Raw genomic sequence first — 23,504 nt, 5'->3', positions numbered from 1 at the left:
ATTGATGATGGCCATTCTGACTGGTGTGAGAAAAGACCTCATGGTAGTTTTGACTTGAATCTCTCTAAAAATGAGCCAAGTTGAGCCTTTTTTCTTTCATGTATTTATCTTAACTGTTCCCTGGTTGCTCCCAGGTGTGCTGACCTTGTCTCTCCCGTGTATCTTCTCTTTCATAGGTCACAGGTCTGTGTCTCCAGCGCTGGATGGGGCACCCGGTGTGTCGTAAATACTTAGTAAATGCTGAACGAACGACAGTGCAATTGACGTGATCCTCTCCTTACTTCTGTTGGAGATCTGATGGCTTTCCACTCACATTGCAGGGTTTTTTAGGAAAACAATCTAAGGGAAATATCTTGCTTCTCTGCAGTGGTACTTGCAACACACACCCACACACGCCTCAGGCTCCCTACTGTTGATCTGGCTAAGAGGCTGATAGAGGAAACCCAGTCTGTTTCACTGTCCAAGGGCCCTGGTTAAGGAGAAAGGGGGCTCTGGTGGGAACAGCTTTGTGCAGATAACCCCCTTTCCTGGGTCCAGGGACTCTGTCCTGAAGTCCATGCCTGCTTGTCTCCGGAGCAGTGGATGAGCCAGCAACAGGGGAGATGAGCTTCTAACTTCAGCTTTTGTGGTTCTCCTAATGGTCGGATCTCATCCTGTATTTCCCTTTTCCGCTGAGATGCAAACAGGCAAGTCCAGCTCCACTGGCAGACACTTAACTCAGAGCCTGTTGATGTCCAGCACTGTGAGTGAGACATCAGACGTGGCTCCGCCCTCAAGGAGGGACAACCTAGTTGGAGAGATAGGACTGAGAGAATCAGCGGATACAAAGTCTACTCCTGAATGTTGAAGACCCAGAAATAGTGCTCTCTGATGGATTCACTATCTGAGCCCCCTGGGGTGGTGTAGCCTCTTGCAGGTGCAGGAACCTCAGTTTGGACACTCCAAGCAGAGCCCCCCTGCCTGCCTTTCCATACTTTATTTTTTTTTTCTTCAACTCATATTTCATTCCCCGAACACGTACTGAATACTTACCACATGCCAGGCACCGTGCTGGTCCCACAGGTGACCCTAAATGGTGGGAGAATAGAGTGTGCGAGGGGATGGTGTGAGAGATGAGGCTGGGCCAGGTCGTTAGAATCAGCAAGGGCAGAGCCAGGAACTTTGGGTTTTGTCCCTCGAGAAATGAAGATGCCCCGCCACCACCCCCGTGCCCCCAGCTTGCACTCAAAGGTACAGTTGCTTCCCCCATGCACCAAGCTTCCACCTTGCCTTGCCTGGGACCATGCCACTGCTACTCTCTGGATGCCAGCTCCTCCCACTTCTCCCCCTTTTCCCACTTATTTAATTCTACTGTTTTTCAGAGGCATTGTCCATGTGCCTCACGATGCCATGTACCTATAGCAAGCACTGCAATTACCCTTCGGTGTCACTCATCACTTGTATGGAAATGAGCTGACCATGTGTCTTTAAAAAAAATTTAAGTAGAGTTGACTTACAAAGTTGTATTTGTTTCTGGTGTACAGAAAAGTGACTCAGTTTTATACATATTCTCGTGAGATATATATATATATATATATATAAGCTATATATGTATTTCATATATATCTGAATATACATATACACACTATTTCGGATTCCTTACCATTACGCATTATTATAAGATATTGAATATCGTTCCCTGTGCTATATAGTAGGACTTTAAAAATCTATTTTAAATACAGTAGTTCATATCTACTAATCCCAACTCATAATTCATCCCTCCCCCCCTTTTCCCCTTTGGTAACCATAAGTTTGCTTCCTATGTCTGTGAATCTGTTTGTTTTGAAATAAGTTCATTTGTACCCTTTTTTAGATTCCACATATTAGCAATATCATGTTATTTGTCTAACTTTACTTAGTATGATAATCTCTATGTCCATTCATGTGGCTGCAAATGGCATTATTTTGCTCATTTTGGGCTAATATTCCACATCTTTATCCATTCATCTGCTGATGGCCATTTAGATTGCTTCCATGTCTTGGCTATTGTAAATAATGCTGTCATGAACACTGGGGCACATGGATCTTTCCAAATTATGGTTTTCTTTGGATACATGCCCAGGAGTGGAATTGCTGGATTGTAGGGTAACTCAGTTTTGTTTTGTAAGGAACCTCCATATTATCTTCCATAGTGGCTGCACCTATTCCCACCAACAGTGTAGGAAGGTTCCCTTTTCTCAACACCCTCTCATTTATTATTGGTAAACTTTGTAATGATGACCATTCTGACCAGTGTGAAGTGACACCTCATTGTAGTTTTGACTTGCATTTCTCTAATGATTAGTGCTTTCGAGCATCTTTCCATCTGCCTCTTGGCCATCTGTGTCTATTCTTCAGGGAGCTGGGTGTTTATGTCTTCTGTCCATTTTTTTGATTGAGGTTTTTCTGTGAGTGGTTTGTATGTTTTGGAAATTAAGCCCTTGTTGGTCACATCATTTGCAGATTACTCTCTCCTGGTCCCTAGGCTTTCATTTCATTTATGGTTTCCTTTGGTATGCAAAACTTGTAGGTTTGATTAGGTCCCATTTGTATATTTATGCTTATATTTCTATTGCCTTGGGAGACTGACCTAAGAAAACATTATAATTTATGTCAGAGGATGTTTTGTCTAGGTTCTCTTCTAGGAGTCTAATGGTGTCATGTCTTATATTTAAGTATTTTGAGGTTTTTTTGTGTATGGTGTGAAGGTGTGTTCTAACTTCACAGATTTGCATGTGGCTGTCCAGCTTTCCCAACACTACTTGCTGAAGAGACTGTCTTTTCTCTGTTGTGTATTCTTGCCTACTTTGTTGAAGATTAATTGACTGCAGGTGTGGGGGTTATTTCTGGGCTCTCTTTGCTGTTCCATTGATCCATGTCTGTTTCCATGCCAATACCACACTGTTTTGATTGCTGTAGCTTTGTAGTATTGTCTGAAGACTGAGAGGGTTATGCCTCCAGCTTTGTTCTTTCCCCTTAGGATTGCTTTGGAAATTTTGGCTCTGGTGACTACACAGTTTGTCTCCAGTCAGATGCTTAGGTCTGTGTCTAATAAAATGTCTATGTTCCTGACTCTTATAGCACATGGGCCTGACACAAAACAGTTGCTTGATTTTAAAGAAGTTAATAAACTACTGAATTAATAATGGTGGACAAACCCAGCAATACCCCTCGAGAAGCAACAGCAGTATCAAGGAGAGGAGACTGGAAATCAAAAGGGAGAAGGAAGAGTAAATCAGACACAGCTCCAGTGCAGCTGTTCTCACTTAGCCTGCACAGCTTACTGTCTGGCCTCTCAGTCCTTCCCAGCCACCCACTGCTCCTGATCCACGTAAAGTACTTTGAACAGGGACACACGGGACGACAAACACTAGCTCTTCTTATTAGCAGAGGTCTTCAATCCTGCCACTAAGTCTTTTTCCAATTCTAGAAATAAATTGAGTTGTATTCTGTTTCTGGACCCTGACTCAAAAGCTTGACTGCTTAAGAAAGCAGTCAAGCATTTTCACTCCTAGGCTGAAAAGTGAGGAGTTTGCCCTACAAGAGCGTTTAATACAAATACCTAAGGAAATTTTTATTCCTGTTTTTCACCTTGGTAGATTCCCTTTCATTCTGTCCTACAATTCACTGACTTTCTCTTCAGCTGTGTCTAGTCTGTTTAACCCATTCATTTAGATTTTTATTTCAGTAGTATTTTTCACTTAAAGGATTGTTCTGTGGTTCTTTTTGACAGAGTTGTCTGGTGGGCTACAGTCCATGGGGCTGCAGAGTCGAACAGACACACCACTTGCTCATCCTTTATGTTACGTGGAAGCCAGTCTTTTAACTACTTGAACATGTTCAGCATTCTTTTCAAATTGCTCTATTTCTTCTTGTACATCAGGAATAAATTGTTGTTGGGCGTGTAAACTGTTTGACCCCATAACACTGGACTCTCCCAGTTCTGTTTCGTGTTCTCATCTGTGCTCTTCTCTGTGTTCTCTTATGTCCTTTGTGACCTCAGTCACATGGTTTCAAATACTATTCCCATGGCTGTGACCTCCAAATTTCTATCTCCAGCACGGATATCCTCTATTAACCCCAATTTACCCAACTAGCTACACAGTATCTTCACATGATCTGCACAAAACGGAATTCCTTGTCTTCTCCCCAGATTCCTCGCTTTGATCTTCCCATCTGAGTGAACAATAGCTTCCTCCTCCTAGTTACTCAGGGCAAAAAAATCCTAGAATAATCCTGATTCCTGTTGAAACAGGTCAGATCATTATTCCTCTGCTTAAAACCAGTGACTCTGCAATGACTTATAAAGCCCTGCAACAGAAATACACCAACCCCACGAAAAACCATACATCTGGCTCACCTCTCTGGCTTTATCTCCTCTATTATTTTCCCTCTTGCTTACACCTCGTCAGCCACACTAGTCTCCTGTTTTAAACTTAAAAAGCATACTTCTGCCTCAAGCCATCTACCTTTGCTGTTCCATAATGTCATGTGCACAGAAGCATACAGCACACAGCCTTTGGAGTCTGACTTCTTGACCATGTGGGAGAAAATGAAAAACTACAGAAACAGTGGGGCAGAAGTTGCTGAGGGTTTAGGATGGTGTTTGGCTACAAAGAGGCAGAGTGAGAGAGTCTTTTGGAGGTGATCCAAGTTTTATATCCTGATTGTTGTGGTGGCTGCATGACCACGCATCTGTCAAAACTCACAAAGGGACTTCCCTGGCCGTCCAGTGCTTAAGACTCTGTGCTTCCAATGCAAGGAGGCGCGGATTCAATTACTGGTTAAGGAACTAAGAACCCAGATGCTGCATGGTGCCAGGAGAAAAAACAAAAAAAGAAAACCTCACATTACTGTACACCACAGAATGAATTTCCCATTGTATGTAAATAAAAAAAAAATAGTTGCAAGTTTCAGGAAAAACTAAATGCCACATTGCTGAGAGGTGGGGAAGCAGGGAACATATTCAGACACAGGCAAAGATACTCTGAGTGAAAAGAGCTTCACTTTATCCAGCAACAAAGTGAGCCTCTTCTCAAAATACATCTGATAAAACTGCTTGAAATCAGCTGGACTCGAGCTGCACAAAAGACAGACAGAGTGGACAGGCATGTCTGATTGCTCACCTGCTTCTAAGAAATTACAGTCTGTGCTAGAACCAAATGCTCTGGGTTCAGTGACCCAGTATTTGAGATGATCGGTGTCTGATTGTGTTCTAGGAAACCCTGTGTTCGGCAGAGTCCTGTCCCAAAAGGAATGCTCAATTTCACACTGGTATGACTCTCACCGAGGTTCCCCATAAAGCTCACCGGGAAGAACGTCAGGATCGGTGCTCACCGCAGGGGACGTGACTTTGTGGTTTAGAGTCGTCGTCTTTTCCCTGGAAGGTCAAATGCCAACTCTGAACATCTGCTGACTGTGCATCTTCCGTGGTCAAATCGTGTAGGATCATCAGCCATAAAACCTAGTGATGGACTATTTCTCCGCTCACTTTGTTGTGGAAAAAGAGAAAAAGACAACCTAGGATGTAAGAAGACCTGACCCAGGGTTACAGTGAGGCTTCAGAGCTGCCCGGATGAGCCTGATTCTAAAGAAAAACCACGCCACAGGCCTATTTTGTTCATAAACGACTTTTATTTTTGTCCTCAGTATGTGCCCTTGAAGATTCCCAAATGCCTGGAGTTTCTGACTCTCCTGGGACCAGAGGTATAAGCATTGTAAGGAAACACTCAGCCTTGGCTCCTCACTCTCCTGAGGGGCGCAGTCTGAAGGCCTCAGGGAGAGGGACCTGACACTCACGCCTCATTCCAAGATGGGTAACACGGCGAACAAAGAGTTAGTAAAACACAGACTCAGTCTGCTGAGGGCTTCAAATATACATATTCTATATATATAAACCTGTTATATAGGATGTCAACGTATTGGTTTCCTTGTGATCTGCAATTTAAAGTACAAATGATAGCGATGTTGTACACTGCTGATTTCCCCTTCTCAGCCCCCCTCCCTCCCCAACATAAATAACAGCACAAAGGTCAGGTGATCCTAAGGGTTTCTGTTGTTGTAAATATTTTGTTTTTAAAATCATTTCCCCTTCCTCCCTCCCCCCGCAAACTACCTTTGAGAGTTTGTAACGTAGCAGCATGGAACGGTCAAGGCCGGGGGGCAGCGTGGAGAGCTAGTGGGAAGAGCGCGGAACAGTGCTTCTTGCTGACTGGCGCCGGACGGGCTTCTGCATTTCCATGGACACAGAGGCTGTGACGAGAAGCGGAGGAGGTGCCATGTGGCTTCGGACGCTGGCTGGACCACTGAGAAGAGCCCTAAAGGCATTGAGGTTTTGGAGACAGAGCACGGCTCCAGAAATGTCTTGGCTCAGTATTTACACAATATCTTTAAGCTGCATTTTCCTTTTAAGAAATTTATGTTTCTGAGGCTGCCCGGGGGAAAGAAGGAACTTAAAAACAAAAAGAAAACAATTCCCACATGTGTAAAAGTCCTGTTATATGTCTTACTCAGTTATTTTCACACACAACATTAAAAGCAGATACTGACAATGATTGGTTTCTTATTCATTTTTTGAAGAGCATGAGAAGAGAGACAGGAGAGGCGGGAGGGATGAGCTAAGGAGAGCGCCGGCCCTTCTTCAGCATCAAGTGACATTGGATGGTCTGGATTCGGTTCTTGGCGGGGACAAACTCGGGCTGCAGCTTCAGGGTAGACTCGTACCACACCAGTGCTTTCTCAAACTCTTCCTGTGAGGGGCAGAGGGACAGAGTGAGAGGGGTAGGGCCACCAGACTCAACAGATGTCGTGACACCTTTTTTCCTGAAGAGCACGTCTGTGGCAGTGACGGTCCTGCAGTTATTTTCTCAGTGCATCTAAATCTCTGAGGAAAACTGAGGTGCTGGGGACAACGACCTCCATCCCCGAGGTCACAGATTACAAAGAAAACTGTGGCACAGCCCAAAAGCCAGAGGCAGAGGGGGACCAGCTCTACAGGGACCTGGCCCCACGGCAGGGACCACTGTCACCGGGCCCTGCTGCGCGCCAGGCGCAGAGCCGCATGGAATCCCTTCCGGTAATCCTCACAGAAACCTCTAGAACTATGTCTGGCAAAACCTTATTTTGCATCTGCTTGAATTTTCTACTGTAACTGGAAAGAAGGAAGTCAAGTCAGGTATCTCAATTAGACTTGTAAATTTTGAAGCAGTTTCTTATTCTCCCTGACACTTGAAAATACGAACCTGGTTTGGAAATGATCACTGCCACACAGAAGGTGTTCCTCTTTTACTTAGACTAATACTCCCGAAGAAGAGCCCGCATCTACCGCTTAAATGACTCCTTCCAGCCAAATGAGAGGCAGAATTCCTCACTCATAGCAGCAAATTTTGCATTTACTGGGGACGAAAATAGATTCTTCAATTTTAAGAAGCAGAGGGAAATCCACACATTCAGCAAGCCCTACCTGGCCAAATTAAATTTCCTGCCTTTGAAGTGAAGGATGACACACACAACTTGGAGCCTGAAGCTGCTCGTTACGTTAACCTTTATCAAGAGCACCTTGGAAAGAGCCTCATGCTGGACCCTAAACTTTGGATGAAAGCGGATGGCATGACTCTCATGTTAGACTCAGCTATGACAGCTTCTGCGAGACCCCTGGGGCTTTGAGTTCCGACACTGGTCCTCCTTCTGACCCCAACAGGGTTCTGGAGGATGGCTCTGCCATTTTGGCTGTAAATGGTATCCCAGGGAACTAGTGGCATTCTGCCATTCATTAAACCTTTGGTGAGCACCTACTATGTGCCAAACCCCGTGAAGTGCTAGCTAGAAACAGGGAGATGAAGAGGAGTCCCTAAGGAGCTCCTGGTCTGGTGGGAGAGACCAATACTCAAAACAAAAGTTATAAAACTAAGGTGAAAAGACAACAAGAGAAATCCACACAGGGCACATGGGAGCAGTCCTGGGGACCTGGCCCGGCCTGGCAGTAAGTGAGCCCGGGTGTGTGTGTCCACCTGGAGTGTTAGGGGAGGCTTTTCTGGAACAAGTGCAGTCTTCAGAAAAGTAGGTAAATGGGCCTGTCAGTGTTAAACTATGGTGAGGACTACGCAGCTGCAAATACTTGGGCGAGTTTACTGTGTTTTTAAAAAACTTACAAACCCCCTACCATGAATTATACCTGTGGTGGGGAGCCGCAACTTTAGACACAAAACTTACAGAAAACCAGAGGCCACTGACTAGTCAGAGGGTTTGGACCTAGAGACGTGGCCCTGACAGAAGGCAGCAGGGGTGGTTCGCGCCGCTCCCAGGCCAGCCTCACCATCGCCACGTATACGTTGCCCAGCGTGAAGTGGTTGACGGCGAAGTGCGGCGCGATCTCCACCGCCATGGTGGCCACGATGACGGCATCGTTCCAGAGCTTGGCGTTGTGCAGGATGTTGGCCAGGCTGATGAGGGGCACGTCCTGGGGGGGGGGGCGGCGAGAAGGGAAGAAAGTTGGCTTCTGGGCTTTCACTTGCGGCTGTGGTGACCGTAAGCAAAGTGGTCAGTGTTCCCTGGTGAATGAGAGTTGTGCAGCTCGATGTGGGGGCTTCTGTCTGCTGCGGGTCTGTGAGGGGGAAGGAGCGTGTGCCAGCCCAGCTGTGCAGCACTTCTCTCACTGAGAGAGTCTTGCCTCAAAAAACAAACAAGACTGTCAGCTGGGTGAACAACCTGCTGAGTGAGGCAGCTGCTCTCCATTGTGGTGCCAGCTCCGGGTCACACTGCAGCTTGTGAGGAGTAGCTGGTGGCCAGACTCTGTCCACGGTCCACACTGAGGCTCGCTGTCACAGAGCCGAGCTGTTCTCTGCAAGGATCACGGCGCCCTCTGAGGCAGGGCTGGCGTGCTGTGGCCACAGGCCACGTCCAGCCTGCTGCCCGACTCTAACTGTTTCTTGGACCTCATCATTCCCATTCCCCGAGGTACTTCTGCGCTGTTTTCAGGCTATCATGGCAGAACTGAGTGGCTGCAAGAGGCAGGCTGGCCTCAGAGCCTAAATTTGTACTATCTGCCCCTTCATAGAAAAGTTTCCTGACCCCTGATCCAGCGTCTTGGCCCTTCTTGTTGCAGAGCCTAGTGACAGCCAGAAGTATAGAGCATAGGATGACGGGCTGAAAAAGCTGCAGTATCATTATCACAAATATTAACTCCCTTTAGATGTGTGCTCAGCTGCTTCAGCAGCGTCCAACTCTTTGTAACCCTATGGACTGTAGCCCGCCAGGCTCCTCTGTCCGTGGGATTCTCCAGGCAAGAACACTGGAGTGGGATGCTATGCCCTCCTCCAGGGGATCTTCCTGGCCCAGGGATAGAACCCAAGTCTCCTGTGTCTCCTGCATCGTCGGGCGGGTTCTTTACCACTAGCGCCACCTGGGAAGCCCCCTTTAGATGTGTAACCTGAGCAACTGCTATCTATACACCATTATTCTGTATCACTGGGTTCTTCCATAGGAGATACAGAAGAACAGAAAAAAAGACCCACGTTTGTCCTTGCTGGACACCCACAGAGACATGTCATTATATGAGGTCACAGAGGCTTAAGAACTTGCCTAAGGTCACACAGGTACTGAGAGGTCACAAAGGTGATCACAAAGGTAGCAAGAGGCAGAGCTGCACTTAGAGCTGCATTTACGACTCAGCCACGGCTGTTCCTGATACAGTGTTTTTCCGGGATCCTGAAGCCCTTCCCCGATGGCCCCTCTTGCTGAGGTAAGGAGGCCACGATGGTGGGTGTAGCTCAGGCTTGTGGCAGCACAAGTGGGTCTTTAAGTTTCTCCACCCTTCGCCTTCTGCTGCTTTCTGAGCATGAGGAAGGTTGATGAAACCTCAGAATAAAGCAGTGGGCACAGGAAATGGCTGAGGGATGGGAATTCACACCCTCGGAGCCCCACTCACCTTCATCTGGTGTGGGGCATAATGGAGGGCCTGGCGCAGGCAGTCAATCGCCTTCTTTCCTTGGCCTTTCACTCTCCAGTAGAGGGCTGCCATGCTGGAAAGGACCCAGGACGTCTGGTTCTACAAAGGAAAGGTCAGTTAAAGCTGATGTCTCTTAAATAACATACTAATTTACCACCAAGATTAGGAATCGCAACGCAAGTTAATGACCATTTAGCTGTTTACCTGGTGCTGGTGGTCTGCCTCACACCTTACGTTCACCCTCTCATTGACCTTAGTGACCATCCCACAAGCCTGATTCTACTATTACAGCCTTTTTAATAAACATTTAACCTCTCTGGATCATAGTTTTCAAATCTTAAATTTCTACACAGTTCAGTTCATTAGTCTATTTCCAGTGGGTTCTGGATTTTCAGCTGTAGTTAGGAAAGTCTTGTTTACTCCAAGGTTATCAAGAATTTTTACCATGTGTTTTCCTCAGAACTTTCTAGTTTCACTTTTCACACTTAAATATTTGATCCACTTAGAATTTAACTTGGTGTAAAGTAAAAGATAAGGCTCCAATTTATTTTTTTTCCAGATGGCTATTCAGTTCAGTTCAGTTGCTCAGTTGTGTCTGACTCTCCGTGACCCCATGAACTGCAGCACGCCAGGCCTCCCTGTCCATCACCAACTCCCAGAGTTCACTCAAACTCATGTCCATAGAGTCGGTGATGCCATCCAGCCATCTCATCCTTGGTCGTCCCCTTCTCCTCCTGCCCCCAATCCCTCCCAGCATCAGAGTCTTTTCCAGTGAGTCAACTCTTCCCATGAGGTGGCCAAAGTACTGGAGTTTCAGCCTCAGTATCATTCCTTCCAAAGAACACCCAGGGCTGATCTCCTTTAGAATGGACTGGTTGGATCTCCTTGCATTCCAAGGGACTCTCAACAGTCTTCTTCAACACCACAGTTCAAAAGCATCAATTCTTTGGTGCTCAGCTTTCTTCACAGTCCAACTCTCGTATCCACACATGACCACTGGAAAAACCATAGCCTTGACTAAACGGACCTTTGTTGGCAAAGTAATGTCTCTGCTTTCCAATATGCTATCTAGGTTGGTTGTAACTTTTCTTCCAAGGAGTAAGCATCTTTGAAATTCATGGCTGCAGTCACCATCTGCAGTCATTTTGGAGCCCCCCAAAATAAAGTCCAACACTGTTTCCACTGTTTCCCCATCTATTTCCCATGAAGTGATGGGACCAGATGCCATATTTGTTTTCTGAATGTTGAGCTTTAAGCCAACTTTTCCACTCTTTTTCACTCAAGAGGCTTTTTAGTTCCTCTTCACTTTTCTGCCATAAGGGTGGTGTCATCTGCATATCTGAGGTTATTGATATTTCTCCCAGCAATCTTGATTCCAGCTTATGCTTCTTCCAGCCCAGCGTTTCTCATGATGTACTCTGCATATAAGTTAAATAAGCAGGGTGACAATATACAGCCTTGACGTACTCCTTTTCCTATTTGGAACCAGTCGGTTGTTCCATGTCCACTTCTAACTGTTGCTTCCTGACCTGCATAGAGGTTTCTCAACAGGCAGGTCAGGTGGTCTGGTATTCCCATCTCTTTCAGAATTTTCCAGTTTATTGTGATCCACACAGTCAAAGGCTTTGGCAGAGTAAATAAAGCAGAAATAGATGTTTTTCTGGAACTCTCTTGCTTTTTTGATGATCCAGTGCATGTTGGCAATTTGATCTCTGGTTCCTCTGCCTTTTCTAAAACCAGCTTGAACATCTGGAAGTTCACAGTTCATGTATTGCTGAAGCCTGGCTTGGAGAATTTTGAGCATTACTTTACTAGCGTGTGAGATGAGTGCAATTGTGTGGTAGTCTGAGCATTCTTTGTCATTGCCTTTCTTTGGGACTGGAATGAAAACTGACCTTTTCCAGTCCTGTGGCCACTGCTGAGTTTTCCAAATTTGCTGGCATATTGAGTGCAGCACTTTCACAGCATTATCTTTCAGGATTTGAAATAGCTCTAATCTACATCTAATTTTTAATTTCCCTGTTTCATTTACCCCTTTTGATGGATGTTTCTAATTCCCAGCCATTCTGGTTGAGGCAACTGGAAACCTTACTCTGCTTCCTGTCTTGTTTTGTTCCTTCAATCTATTTTTTTGGTAATTCTATCATTTTTCATTGGCGGGGCACACAGGGTGATATAAATACTATTTCCTGCCTTGTTTTTGTGTTGGTTCTACATGTAAATATATTCCTTGATTACTGACATTAGTTTTGTGTGGCTTCTCTAGTCATCTCTTGGTTGGCCAAAGTTTATCTTTTAATAGTTTTCTTAAGAAGGGTTAATAGGAAAATTATTCTCTGAGACTGTTGTCATGGGGTGAATTGTGTCTGCCCAGAGTCATATGTTGAAGTCTCAATCCCTAGTATCTCAGAATGCAACTGTATTTAGAAATAAAGTCTTTAGAGAGCATACTAAGTTAAAAATGAGGTCATTAATGTAGGGCCCTAATCTAATGTAACTGGCTTTCTAGGTGGCTCAGCAGTAAAGAGTTTGCCTGCAATGCAGGAGATGCGTGTTCGATCCCTGGGTCAGGAAGATCCCCTGGAGGAGGAAATGGCAACCCACTCCAGTATTCTTGCCAGAGGAGCCTGGTGGACTATAGTCCATGGGGTAGCAAAAGAGTCGGACACGACTTAGTGACCAAACAACAAAATCTAATGTAAGTGGATTTATAGAAGAGAAGGAGATACATCAGTGTCCTTTGTGCAGACGATGACCACTTGAAGAGCTGCCTAGAGGGTAGCCAGCTGCAAGCCAAGGAGAGAGGCCTCAGAAGAAAACAACCCTGCCGGTACCTGGATCCCCAACTTGTAGCCTCCAGCACTGAGAGGATACATTTCTGTTGTTTCAGTCACCTTGTCGGCAGTAGTAGAAGAAATGAAGGAGAAGGCACTGGCACCTCACTCCAGTGCTCTTGCCTGGACAATCCCATGGACGGAGGAGCCTGGTAGGCTGCAGTCCACGGGGTCACAAAGAGTCAGACGTGACTGACTGACTAACACACTGCCAATATATGACACACTCCAAGGAACACATATATAGGTTATATATGTGTGTTATAAATATATACACATAGATAATATGTAATTATATAAAATATACACTTATGCTGTAAAGCATAAAATAATAAATATCCCAGAAACTACTACCCTCATAAGATTCACCCATGAGGCTGAATGTAGTTTTTAGTTCGTGCAATTTCCTTGCTGCACAATTACATTGTCCACTAGGTGAATATACTATGATATGTTTATCTACTTTCTGTAAATGGTGGTGGCAGGGTGGTGAGTTACCGTGCATCTACCTGTGTGTTCTCTCACGGTGCTGTCCTCTGGCTTTGCTCCAGAGGCATACATTATCCCAAGTGTTGTGTTTATGATCCCACTGCTCTTTTTATTTATTTTTTAACTTTTTATTTATTTATTTAACTTTACAATACTGTATTGGTTTTGCCATACATTGACATGAATCCACCATAGGTGTACATGAGTTCCCAACCCTGAACCCCCCCTCCCACCTCCCTCCCCATATCATCTCTCTGCGTCATCCCAGTGCACCAGCCCCAAGCATCCTGTATCCTGTATTGAACCTAGACTGGCGATTGGTTTCTTACATGATAGTATACATGTTTCACTGCCATTCTCCCAAATCATCCCACCCTCTCCCTCTCCCACAGAGTCCAAAAGTCTGTTCTATACATCTGTGTCTCTTTTGCTGTCTCACATACAGGGTTATCATTACCATCTTTCTAAATTCCATATATATGCATTAGTATACTGTATTGGTGTTTTTCTTTCTGGCTTACTTCACTCTGTATAATAGGCTCCAGTTTCATCTACCTCATTAGAACTGATTCAAATGTATTCTTTTTAACGGCTGAGTAATACTCCATTGTGTATATGTACCACAGCTTCCTTATCCATTCGTCTGCTGATGGACATCTAGGCTGCTTCCATGTCCTGGCTATTATAAACAGTGCTGCGATGAACATTGGGGTACACGTGTCTCTTTCAATTCTGGTTTCCTCAGTGTGTATGCCCAGCAGTGGGACTGCTGGGTCATAAGGCAGTTCTATTTGCAGTTTTTTAAGGAATTTCCACACTTTTCTCCATAGTGGCTGTACTAGTTTGCATTCCCACCAACAGTGTAACAGGGTCCCCTTTTCTCCACACCCTCTCCAGCATTTATTGCTTGTAGACTTTTGGATCGCAGCCATTCTGACTGGTGTGAAATGGTACCTCATTGTGGTCTTGATTTGCATTTCTCTGATAATGAGTGATGTTGAGCATCTTTTCATGTGTTTGTTAGCCATCCGTATGTCTTCTTTGGAGAAATGTCTATTTAGTTCTTTGGCCCATTTTTTGATTGGGTCATTTATTTTTCTGGAATTGAGCTGCATAAATTGCTTGTATATTTTTGAGATTAGTTATTTGTCAGTTGCTTCATTTGTTATTATTTTCTCCCATTCAGAAGGCTGTCTTTTCACCTTGCTTATAGTTTCCTTTGTTGTGCAGAAGCTTTTAATTTTAATTAGATCCCATTTGTTTATTTTTGCTTTTATTTCCAGTATTCTGGGAGGTGGATCACAGAGGATCCTGCTGTGATTTATGTTGGAGAGTGTTTTGCCTATGTTCTCCTCTAGGAGTTTTATAGTTTCTGGTCTTATGTTTAGATCTTTAATCCATTTTGAATTTATTTTTGTGAATGGTGTTAGAAAGTGTTCTAGTTTCATTCTTTCACAAGTGGTTTACCAGTTTTCCCAGCACCACTTGTTAAAGAGATTGTCTTTAATCCATTGTATATTCTTGCCTCCTTTGTTGAAGATAAGGTGTCCATAGGTGTGTGGATTTATCTCTGGGCTTTCTATTTTGTTCCATTGATCTATATTTCTGTCTTTGTGCTAGTACCATCCTGTCTTGATGACTGTGGCTTTGTAGTAGAGCCTGAAGTCAGGCAGGTTGATTCCTCCAGTTCTATTCTTCTTTCTCAAGATTGCTTTGGCTATTCGAGGGTTTTTGTATTTCCATACAAATCTTGAAATTATTTGTTTTAGCTCTGTGAAGAATACCGCTGGTAGCTTGATAGGGATTGCATTGAATCTGTAGATTGCTTTGGGTAGTATTGATTCTTCTGATCCATGAACATGGTATATTTCTCCATCTATTAGTGTCCTCTTTGATTTTTTTCATCAGTGTTTTATAGTTTTCTATATATAGGTCTTTAGTTTCTTTAGGTAAATATATTCCTAAGTATTTTATTCTTTTTGTTGCAATGGTGAATGGAATTGTTTCCTTAATTTCTTTTTCTACTTTCTCATTATTAGTGTATAGGAATGCAAGGGATTTCTGTGTGTTGATTTTATACCCCGCAACTTTACTATATTCATTGATTAGCTCTAGTAATTTTCTGGTGGAGTCTTTAGGGTTTTCTATGAGGGTTTTCTTAGAGGATCATGTCATCTACAAACAGTGAGAGTTTTACTTTTTCTTTTCCAATTTGGATTCCTTTTATTTCTTTTTCTGCTGATTGCTGTGGCCAAAACTTCCAGAATATGTTGAACAGTAGCGGTGAAAGTGGGCACCCTTGTCTTGTTCCTGACTTTAGGGGAAATGCTTTCAATTTTTCACCACTGAGGATAATGTTTGCTGTGGGTTTGTCATATATAGCTTTTATTATGTTGAGGTATGTATGTTCCTTCTATTCCTGCTTTCTGGAGAGTTTTTATCATAAATGGATGTTGAATTTTGTCAAAGGCTTTCTCTGCATCTATTGAGATAATCATATGGCTTTTATTTTTCAATTTATTAATGTGGTGAATTACATTGATTGATTTGCAGATATTGAAGAATCCTTGCATCCCTGGGATAAAGCCCACTTGGTCATGGTGTATGATCTTTTAAATGTGTTGTTGGATTCTGATTGCTAGAATTTTGTTAAGGATTTTTACATCTATGTTCATCAGTGATATTGGCCTGTAGTTTTCTTTTTTTGTGGCATCTTTGTCAGGTTTTGCTATTAGGGTGATGGTGGCCTCATAGAATGAGTTTGGAAGTTTACCTTCCTCTGCAATTTTCTTGAAGAGTTTGAGTAGGATAGGTGTTAGCGCTTCTCTAAATTTTTGGTAGAATTCAGCTGTGAACCCGTCTGGACCTGGGCTTTTGTTTGCTGGAAGATTTCTGATTACAGTTTCAATTTCTGTGCTTGTGATGGGTCTGTTAAGATTTTCTACTTCTTCCTGGTTCAGTTTTGGAAAGTTGTACTTTTCTAAGAATTTGTCCATTTCTTCCACGTTGTCCATTTTATTGGCATATAATTGCTGATAGTAGATCTCTTATGATCCTTTGTATTTCTGTGTTGTCTGTTGTGATCTCTCCATTTTCATTTCTAATTTTATTGATTTGATTTCCACTGCTCTTTTTAAACACTGTTCTATCACACACATACACATATTTACCCCAACAATACAATGCTTAGTTGACTTCTTCCTGTGCATTATAAAAATGGTATAATACTGTAAGCAGTCTTCTGGGATTTGGGGGTTTTTACTCAACACTCTTAAACACTCCATGTTGCTGAATGTAGTTCTTAGTTCACTCAATTTCCTTTATACACAATTAAACGTCCATTAAGTGAATATACCATAATGTGTTTATCCATTTTCTGTAAATGGGGGGAGGAGTTTGCGTTACTTCCTGTTGTCAGTAAATGTACAAGGAGTTTCTCTAGTCTATATACATGGGAATGGAGCTGCTACATCCCAGGATGTGCCAATGTCCAAGAGAAAGTCAAATTGCTTCCTAAAGGTTTTACGACAAGTTACAGTCCTACCAGCAATGTTTAAAAGTGCCTCCTGCTTTCTACCCTTTCTAATTCTTAGTATTATCAGTGGGGGTGAAACGGTATCTTACTGTAGCCTTAATCTGCATTTCCTATTAGTGAGATTGAGAACTGTTTTTTTATTGGTCATAGACACATTGGTCTTACTGTTTTCTGTCGAATGTCTGTTAATATCTTTTCTATACCTTTTTTCTATCTTATTTATCTTTCTCATCACTTTATTTCCATGCTCTGGATATTAATCCTTATAAACTAAGAGTGTTACATGAATTTTCCTTACTCTGGCTTCTTTTTCATTAAAAAAAATCTTTAATTAAAACATTTAAAATGTTAATGTAGTTGAACTTATTAACATTCTCTTCTCTGGTTTGTGCTTTTATAATCTTCTTCAAGAAACCTTTTTGTACTTCAAGGCCAGAAAGATCATCTCTCATATTTTAATTTTTAAAGTTTTGTTTTTGATGCTTGAATCCTTAATTCGTGTGGAATTCATTTTTTGTGTAGGATGTGAGGGGCCGACTGAAATTAAGTAACTGCCCTAGAAAGCTTCCTGAATAACCCTTACCTCCCCACTGATCTTGCATAGCTTCATGTAAGCTAGAGACTGTTATACAGGCTTTTATTCACCTTTGTTATTTTTGTTCATTCCTTGAGTAAATGGCACAATGTTTCATTTTATAATTTTTTATAAAAGTAAGGCAATTCTCACAACCTTATTCTTTTCATGAATGTCATATCTATTTTTTTACTCTTCCATATAAATGTAAAGATCTGCTATTCAAGAGGCATAAAAAACCCAAAAACCTGTTATTTTGATTATAACAGAATTGACTTTATAAATCAAATTGTGGAAAACTGATGTGTTTATGGTTATGTATGTTCTTATCCATGAACATTACATACCCTTCTGCTTATTTAGGTCTTTTACAATGTCTTTCAGTAAAGTTTTATCACTTTCTGCACATAGGCCTTATGACTTTCTGGTTAGATTTAGTACTGGGAATTTTATATAAATTTTTTTGGGGAGAACTATATTTTTGTAACAAAGTAACTACATGTTAAAATTATGTTTTCTAGTATTTACTGCTGCTGTATAGAAATGTAACATTTTTATTTACTGACTTTACAGGCAACTACCTTGATAACACATTGTTACTTCTAAAAATGTGTGTGTCTTTTAGGTTTGCTATGCAGATAATCACATCATTTCTGAATAACATGTTTTTTTTCTTCCTAATACTCACGCTAGGACTTTCAGTACAATGCTGAGAAGAAGAGGTAATGGTGGGCATTCTTTTTCCTGACTTCAAAGAATTATTTAAAATACTTCTTCCATTAAGAATTATCTTTGATAAAAATGTTTTGTGGATTCTTCTCATCAGATTAAAGAAATTCTTCTCTATTCTTAATTTGCACTACCTTTAGTTCATGAATGTACTGAATTTTATCAAATGCAATCTACTGAAATGATTTCATAATTTTTCTCCTTTAATTTGGGTGATGAAATTTTAGCTTCTCTGGAAGCTACACCACAGGCTAATATACTTATGAATATAAATTCGAATGGACTGACTGGCTTAGCAGCAGAAAAAGGTGTGTGTGTGTGTTGGTTTGTCAGGTTGTTTCATTAAATCAATCATTTTCTGCTTTATATATTTTGAAGTTATCTTACTGGGTATGCATAAGGTTATCATTATCAGTCAGTTCAGTTGCTCAGTAGTGTTTGACTCTTTGCGACCCCAAGGACTGCAGCACGCCAGGCTTCCCTGTCCATCACCAACTCCTGGAGTTCACTCAAACTCAGGTCCATTGAGTCGGTGATGCCATCCAACCATCTCATCCTCTGTCATCCCCTTCTCCAGCTGCCTTCAATCTTTCCCAGCATCCGGTCTTTTCTAATGAGTCACTTCTTTGCATCAAGTGGCCAAAGTACTGGAGCTTCAGCTTCAACATCAGTCCTTTCAATGAATATTCAGGACTGATTTCCTTTAGGGTTGACTGGCTGGATCTCCTTGCAGTCCAAGGGACTCTCAAGAGTCTTCTCCAACACCACAGTTCAAAAGCATCAATTCTTTGGTGCTCAGCTTTCTTTATGGTCCAGCTCTCACATCCATACATGACTACTGGAAAAACCATGACTATACGGACCTTTGTTGGCAAAGTAATATTTCTGCTTTTTAATATGCTGTCTAGGTTTATCGTAACTTTTCTTCCAAGGAGCAACTGTTTTTAATTTCACAGCTGCTGTCACCATCTGCAGTGATTCTGGAGCCCAAGAAAATAAAGTCTGTCACTATTTCCATTGTTTTCTCATCTATTTGCTATGAAATGATGGGACCGGATGCCATGATCTTAGAGTTTTGAATGCTAAGTTTTAAGCCAACTTTTTCACTCTCCTCTTTCAGATTCATCAAGAGACTCTTTAGTTCCTCTTTGCTTTCTACCATAAGGGTGGTTTCATCTGCATATCTGAGGTTATTGATATTTCTCCCTGCAATCTTGATTCCAGCTTGTGCTGGAATCAAGCCTCACATTTTGCATGATGTACTCTGCATACAAGTTAAATAAACAGGGTGACAATATACATACAACCTTGCTGTACTCCTTTCCCAACTTGGAACCAGTCCGTCATTCCATGTCTGGTTCTCACTGTTGCTTCTTGATCTGTATACAGATTTCTCAGGAGGCAGCCTAGGTGATCTGCTATTCTCATCTCTTGAAGAACTTTCCACAGTTTGTTGTGATCCACACAAAGGTTTTAGCATGGTCAATGAAATAGAAGTAGGCATTTTTCTGGAACTCTTGCTTTTTTGATGATTCAACAGATGCTGGCAATTGACCTCTGGTTCCTCCGCCTTTTCTAAATCCAGCTTGAACATCTGGAGTTCTTGGTTCAAGTACTGTTGAAGCCTAGCTTGGAGAATTTTGAGTATTACTTTGCTAGTGTGTGAGATGACTGCAATTGTATGGTAGTTTGAACATTCTTTGGCATTGCCCTTCTTTGGGAATGGAATGAAAACTGACCTTTTCCAGTCCTGTGGTCACTGCTGAGTTTTCCAAATTTGCTGGCATATTGAATGCAGCACTTTCACAGCATCATCTTTTAGGATTTGAGATAGCTCAGCTGGAATTCCTTCACCTCGACTAGCTCTGTTTGTAATGATGCTTCCTAAGGCCCACTTGACTTTGCATTCCATGATGTCTGGATCCAGGTGAGCGATAACAACACTGTGGTTATCTGGGTCACTAAGATCTTTTTTGTATAGTTCTTCTGTGTATTCTTGTCACCTCTTAATATCTTCTGCTTCTGTTAGGTCCATACTGTTTCTGTCCTTTATTGAGCCCATGTTTGCATGAAATGTTCCCTTGGTACCTCTTATTTTCTTGAAGAGATCTCTAGTCTTTCCCATTCTATTGTTTTCCTCTATTTCTTTGCATTGATAACTCAGGAAGGCTTTCTTATCTCTCTTTGGTATTCTTTGGAACTCTGCATTCAGATGGATATATCTTTCCTTTTCTCCTTTGCCTTTCACTTCTCTTCTTTTCTCAGCTATTTGTAAGGCCTCTTGAGACAACCATCTTGCTTTTTGCACTTCTTTTTCTGGTATATATTTCTGGTGAATTAAAGCTTTTATCATTATATGGTCATTCTCTCTGACCCTAATAATTTTTCTGCTCTGAAATATATCTTTTCAGGTAATTAATGTAACTGTCTTTACTACCTTTTGGTAGTATATTCATTTTTGATTAGTATTTTCCCATTATTTTCAACATTTCTATTATGTTTTAGGTATGACTTAAAAAATATATGTAGCTCCTTTAAAACATTTCCAATTTGACATTAGTGTGATTTACACTGTGGATTATTTTAAAGACTATTATATTTCTTGGTTCCTTTTATCCAAATTCTTGAATGCTTTTTTTCCTTTTTTTGGTGGCATTTCTTGTTTTTTTTTTTTTTTTGTCCTTCTCTTCTTACTGCATTATTTTATCCTCACAGGTTTGGGATTTGCACATTTTTTAAAAGGTTACCCTTAAATTTCTACTCAATTTTTAACTTAAAGTCCAAGCAACATACTAACTTACCCCTCCTAAACACGAAAAGGGCCTTTAAATACCTTAACTCTATTTATCCCATTCTCAAATGTACATCTGTCCAGAATTTGTTTCATCATTAAAAAAGAAATCTCAAACTGTTTTCTACAGTGTTTGTTTGGGTTTGTATACCTGTGTTATTTTATTTGCTTAGTAAATCTTCCTTTGCTTCAGATAGCTTTTCTTTAGTTATCATACAGAAAAGCTCCTTTAGGGTGGGGCTCTTGGTAAACTTTTTCCAGTTCTTTAAGTGCCTTTACTCTTCGTCATTGTAGGGGCCACAATTCTAGGGGGCCCGGTATCCTTCCAAAACTGTCATCTGGATTAGACAGTTGCTATGAGAAACATTCAATCACATTCCTCTATAGGAAATCTGTCCTTTCTGTCTCCATGAGGGCAGAGATCTTTGTCTTAAGTTTTCTTCACTGATATACGCTAAGCCCTTGAAAATTATTTTGCACAAAGCAGGCCTTTGCTACCTATTTGTTGAATGAATGGCTGCTGTTATATTTCTTAAGCTAGTTCCTCTCAGATGCAAATCCAAAATTGTACAATCTGCTTTGTGAAGTTGTGGCTGAACACTACAAACCACATTTCTCCTTTGCTAGTGGGCTTCTTGTTGAGTTCTGCAAATGTGTGCTAGGCATTGGAAGGTGAGAAGGAGTGGGATTTTTTCCCTCAGTTGGTATGCTATTCCAGTTGCTCATTCTGGCAACACTTCCAGACCCAGTGGCCAGCCTGTGCTCCCTCCTCCGAAGCAGGAACTCTAGTTCACCCAGAGTTCTTGCCTGTGAACTCTAGATTTCAGAAACCCCAAGGGTTTGCCTTCCCACTCCCTACAGTGCGTATCTCTGATTTACCTAAGCGTTTCCTTTTCTCTTTTTCAGCCCTCCACCACAATGTATAGTCATGTCTCAGAGATACTGCTTGGTTACAGACCTCCACAATAAAGTGAATACTGCAAAAAAGCGAGTCACACAAACTTTTTGGTTTCCTAGCACATACATAAGTTACGTTTACATTTAATACTCTAGTCTATTATGCGTGCAGTAGCACTGTGTCTAAAAAGATATGTGCTGTTTTGTTAGTCGTTCAGTCGTTTGTCACCCCATGGACTGGAGCCCACCAAGCTCCTCTGTCCATGGAATTCTCCAGGCAAGAATACTGGAGTGGGTTGCCACGCCCTTCTCCAGGGGATCTTCCTGACCCAGGGACTGAACCCAGGTCTCCTGCACTGCAGGCAGATTCTTAACTGTTTGAGCTACCCAGGAAGCCCTAAAAAAAGAAAAAACAAAACTATGTACATACATACCTTCATTAAAAATACCTCCTTGCTAAAAAATGGTGACAATCAGCTGAACCTTCAGTGAGTGGGAACAGTAACATCAAAGATCAGTGGTCAGGGATCACCGTAACAGAAGTCGTAACGAAAAAGTTCAAAGTATTGTGAGAATTACCAAAATGTGACACAGAGAAAGTGAAAACCGCACCAACAGATTTGCTCAAGACAGGGTTCCCACAAACCTTCAATTTGCAAAAAATGCAGCATCTGCCAAGCACAATAAAGCGAAGTGCAATAAAACTAGGTCTGCCTGTAATCAGTTCTCTAAATTAAATTTGTTTTTTGAAATACATAATGATGTTTCTGTTTTCCTGACAGGATCCTGACTGAAAAAGACACTCTGAAGATATCTTTTGTCTTTGCCATAATGCATCTTGGCGTGGATTTCTTTCTATTTACCCAGTTTGGGACACCTGGTGCTTCCTGAATCTGTGGATTTGCTTATTTCCTTATCTTTATAATACTCCAGGTAATTTTTTACATAAAGTTTGCAATTCACTGATTACTTAATTCTGGCTAAATCTATCTAACTCATCCACTGGGCATTTGACTTAATTAGTAACACAAATATATTTTTAGCTTAAGATGTATGTAATGTTTAAAAATTTGCCTACTCATTTTTTGATATGCCATTTCTTTGCTCACCGTTGTGACTACACCTTTTAGGTGTTTTAGAATGAAAAGTTTCAAATGCATATACAAAAAAAGGAAACAGTATAATGAACTCCATGTGCTCACCACCTAGATTCAACATTTATCAGCAACTCATGGTCATACTCATGTACACAAGGTAATGGTTGTCCCGTGGAATGAATTTGGGAGCACTGCTGTCTCTTCAATTTTTTGGAATACTTTGAAAGGGGTAAGTATTAACTTTCCTTTGTATGTTTGATAGACTTGCCCTGTGAAGCTATCTAGTCCTGGACTTTGGTTTTTTGTAGTTTCTTGATTACGGATTCAGTTTTAATACTAGTAGTTGATCTGTTCAGATTATCTGTTTCTTCCTGATTGAGTTGTGGAAGACTATGTTTCTAGAAATTTATCCATTTCTTCTTCTAGGTTATCCAGTTTCTTGGCATATAACTGTTCGTAGTAGTCTCTATTTTTTTTTCCATAGTATTCTCTTATGACTGTATATCTGTGATATGTTTTCATTTCTCTCATTTGGATCCTTTCTCTTTTATCCTTGATGAGCCTGGATAAAGTCTTATTACTTTTATCTTTACA

General features: G+C 41.7%; 1 protein-coding gene across 5 annotated transcripts in view; it reads right to left on the bottom strand.

Annotated features, from left to right (window-relative positions):
• Nucleotides 1–6,064: 6,064 nt before the first annotated feature.
• TTC17 (tetratricopeptide repeat domain 17) overlaps nucleotides 6,065–23,504 on the bottom strand; it is a 124,385-nt gene continuing 106,945 nt past the window's right edge. For all 5 annotated transcript variants that reach the window (XM_068988337.1, XM_068988338.1, XM_068988340.1 and 2 more), the window contains 3 exons: nucleotides 9,944–10,063; nucleotides 8,333–8,476; nucleotides 6,065–6,767 (listed from right to left, as the gene is read on the bottom strand). In XM_068988337.1, coding sequence (XP_068844438.1) covers nucleotides 6,636–6,767; nucleotides 8,333–8,476; nucleotides 9,944–10,063 — 396 coding nt within the window. In that variant the 3' untranslated portion in view covers nucleotides 6,065–6,635. The remainder of the gene's footprint in view (nucleotides 6,768–8,332; nucleotides 8,477–9,943; nucleotides 10,064–23,504) is intronic.

The sequence above is a fragment of the Capricornis sumatraensis genome, chromosome 16, assembly GCF_032405125.1.
Source record: "Capricornis sumatraensis isolate serow.1 chromosome 16, serow.2, whole genome shotgun sequence".
In the NCBI taxonomy this organism is placed as follows: Eukaryota; Metazoa; Chordata; class Mammalia; order Artiodactyla; family Bovidae; genus Capricornis; species Capricornis sumatraensis.
This window is presented reverse-complemented; position numbering and strand designations above follow the sequence as displayed.